General features: G+C 42.4%; 1 protein-coding gene across 1 annotated transcript; it reads right to left on the bottom strand.

Moving 5' to 3' along the window:
- Positions 1–953: 953 nt before the first annotated feature.
- On the bottom strand, positions 954–3,205 carry LOC103708295 (L-type lectin-domain containing receptor kinase IV.2-like). The gene has a single exon (XM_008793143.3). The coding sequence runs from the start codon at positions 3,151–3,153 to the stop codon at positions 1,147–1,149; it is 2,007 nt and encodes a 668-aa protein (XP_008791365.3). The 5' UTR covers positions 3,154–3,205; the 3' UTR covers positions 954–1,146.
- Between the last annotated feature and the right edge of the window lie 328 nt (positions 3,206–3,533).

Raw genomic sequence — 3,533 nt, forward strand, 5'->3', positions numbered from 1 at the left:
GTTTCTTTAGCACCAGCAGTCGATGCAGGCTACTCCTCGATCTGCACAAACTTTAGAGTCATAATACGAGAGATTCAGAAAGCTCAACCCACCGACATTTGTGGGTGGAGCTGATCCTCTGGCTGCAGAGACCTGGATTCGGGAACATGGAGAAGATGTTCGACGTACTACAATATCCTGAGAATATGAAGTTTAGGTTGGTCATACCAATGCTGAAGGAAAATATTGAGTTTTGGTGGAGTTCAATAAAAGCTGTGTATGGGAATGACGATGACTTAGTGGCTCATGCCAGAAACTCAGCATAAGTGCAAAGACAGAAGTAGTTGATGTGGTGGATTTACCATTTGAAGAGTTTTCAAAGTAGAATGGAATAGAAGGTGAAGCCCTAAGCTTCCTTGCTGTTCATGGCATAGGTGTAGTCCTCTACTTCCCTGGTGTCCTTGGTGACACGAATATTGCCACTGGAGGTGACCTCCATTTGGACCCATGTCTGTCCCACTGAATCCATTGAGAATGAAAATATTATCAGAGAAGCTGACTAGCTACATGAGAAGAGCCAAAACCAGATTCTTGGGCAACAGGATGAAATGTGGAAGCATTCTTGTTTCTGAATAATAGCATCTACGTTAGCAACGTGCGAACCATCAGTTATTTACATAAAGGTTTGAGTTTAGCATCGAGTATCATGACCTGGAATTATAGCCTTTTATTTGCAGAGAATAATAGTTGTTGTTTTAATAAGGAATCTGAGAGCTCATTCTTACATGAAGGATATGGCAACATTTTTCTTCAGCAACATTGACTGTTATTTTTCCACGAAATATGGACCGGTGCAAGCATTATCTAATAGACATAATATCACAGACGGTATTTAACATAAGGCAAAGAAGCTGAATGACTTGCTCAGAATTGCTTGGTGCTCCTAGCAGTTTGTGTTCATCTTTAAATGAGAATAAAGGATGAATACCACCACTTAATTGGATGTTATTTTAGGTCTCTCAGTGAAGCGAGAAGAGAGGAAATGACAAAATATAGCACTTATATTCAAATTCCACTAGTTACCTAAATTCAAGAAAATCAACAACTATCAAAGGGGATTGGCCCTTTGCCGGTGGATGGAACAGTTTACAAGTGAAACTTATGAAATTATAATTCTTCTAATTCTTCAGCATGCTCTGGTGATGAAATAGTGAAGCCCCTCCCATCCTCGGGTATTTGCGGCAGCGAAAGATCACCATCCAAGAACTGCATCACTTGGCGCATGGTTGGTCTTGCTGCAGGCACAGGATGTGAACAAAGCAATCCAATCTTTAAGATCATTTCCAATTCCCCCAGATGGTAATCACCTCCCAGTCTTGCATCTGGAACCTCTAGAATTACTCCATTCCTCCAACTCCTCCACACAAAGTCCACCAAATGAAGGTCCAGTGATTCTTGTTGCATTATTGGCCTCCTTCCACAGACAACCTCAAGTATGAAAACCCCGAAGGCGAAGATATCAGTGCTCGTAGTTGCCCTGCCTGTTTTAGTAAGCTCTGGAGCTATATAACCGAAAGTTCCGACCACATGAGTGATTTGGGGATCGCTACCATGATTGTACAATCTTGACAGTCCAAAGTCTCCCAACTTTCCATTCATTTCACTGTCCAGCAAGACATTGCCAGCTTTTATGTCTCTGTGTACAACAATCTGCTCCCACTCTTCATGCAGGTAGAGCAAACCTGAAGCCACACCTCTGATAATTTTTAGTCTCTGACTCCAGCCAAGTGTCGTTGGGTTGTTTGCGTCGTAGAGGAACTTGTCAAGACTTCCATTGGGCATGAACTCATAGACCAAAAGGACTTCCCCTTTCCTACGGCTATAGCCAAGAAGCTGGACCAAATTGCGGTGACGGAGCTGACTGTTACTCGCAATCTCCCCAACAAACTCCCTCATTCCTTGCTTAGAATCATGAGAAATCCTCTTCACTGCAATTTCAGTTTTAGAGGTGGGCAGCTCGCCTTTGTAAACTCTTCCAAAACCGCCAACTCCCAAAAGATTTTTCTCGGGAAAGCCTTTGGTAGCCTTGAATAGTTCTTTATATGAGAATCTATGAGTTCTATTTTCTAGCTCCCACTCTTCAAGAACTTCAGCATATCTTGCCTTGTTTCTAATTATGTAAGCAATACCGCAGGCGGTTATAGTTATGAACACCACTACTCCTAAGGACAGCCAAATTATCAAAGATGTTAGGTTTCTTCTATGCTTTTTCAAAGGAAGTGAAGGAAGGCTGGACAGGTTGAGGGCAGCTGCTTGCCCATTCATCTTAAAGCTCCAACCCAGAACATAATGGGATGTTAGAATGGAGCCTGTAGAACCAGAGAAGCCAATATACATGGTGTCTAAAATTACCGAGGAGAGATTAATGAAAGAAGACAACAATGGAAGGCTTGGTTTGGGCACACTGATGGGGGATATTGTTACGTTTAACTTCTTCTCTGGATTGCTATAATCTACCCACACCTGCATAGGTTCCCCGGTTATAAGGCTGAGGTTCTTAAACTTGCCAATTTTCTCAATGAAATATGATGCCGGCGCGGCGTTTCTCGACGTCAATCCATTGACATCAATTCCGACATGGTTGTTGTCAATATCTCCAAGCTCCATATTTTGTATGGTGTCTAGCTCAACGGCAAGGACATGATTTGATGAATTGCCATTATTGGTAGTGTTGAAGAGACCAAGGTATTGTTTGGGCAAAGCCCCAGGGAGCCCCCTGGTTGGAGACAGCACAAATGCAAGTCCTTGCCCACTCACGTCTGGATATTCGGTGAGTATTGCAAAAACAAAGCAAGTGGAGAAAGAGTAAACATTACCATCTGAGGTGTTCTTGAAATGCAGTGGCACTTTGTGGAATGCATGTCCTTGCTGGTTCGTTGTAGTGTTGGTTACTCTCAGAAGGCCATTGGGTGTGATCTCTGCTATGCCATCAAGGTACAACTCACTCCTTAGGAATCCATTGTATGTGAATTCGTCATATTTGGTTGCTGAGATTCCTGTAAGAAGACATATCACCAAAAGTAGGGATTGTTTTTGCTCCATTTCGAGAAGAATGGGGATTTTCTTTCTGAGCAATTCAGTGGTTATTTGCCACACATCATGATGCGTAACCATGGACCTATTCAAACTTGGCGTCCAGAAAACAACAGAAGTTCAGCTAATTAGTTATGGGTGGTAGACATCGCATTGAAGAGTAGAAGTCCTTGGGTAATTCATCCATCCGCATCGTATTTAATGTTGAAAGATTGTCTAGATTAGTAGACAAGACTTGCTTGCAGATGGCCACACAAGTCCTTGTCGACGAAAATGCTAAACCTATCCCAGTCTTTCTTGGATGTTTTTTTTTTTTTTTTTTTTACCTTCGTGAACCGGCATCTCACTATAGCAAAACACGATCTAATGCCTACGGAACAGAATCGAAAATTCTCTATAATACAAATCTAAAGTGGTGGGCTGCATAGGAGGCAACCCAGTCCGTAACACTATTCGTCTCC

This window comes from Phoenix dactylifera, unplaced genomic scaffold (assembly GCF_009389715.1).
Source record: "Phoenix dactylifera cultivar Barhee BC4 unplaced genomic scaffold, palm_55x_up_171113_PBpolish2nd_filt_p 002724F, whole genome shotgun sequence".
In the NCBI taxonomy this organism is placed as follows: Eukaryota; Viridiplantae; Streptophyta; class Magnoliopsida; order Arecales; family Arecaceae; genus Phoenix; species Phoenix dactylifera.

Bases quoted from the DNA above. Each gene is read 5' to 3' on its own strand.
- LOC103708295 (XM_008793143.3), bottom strand. From the start codon at position 3,153: ATGGTTACGCATCATGATGTGTGGCAAATAACCACTGAATTGCTCAGA.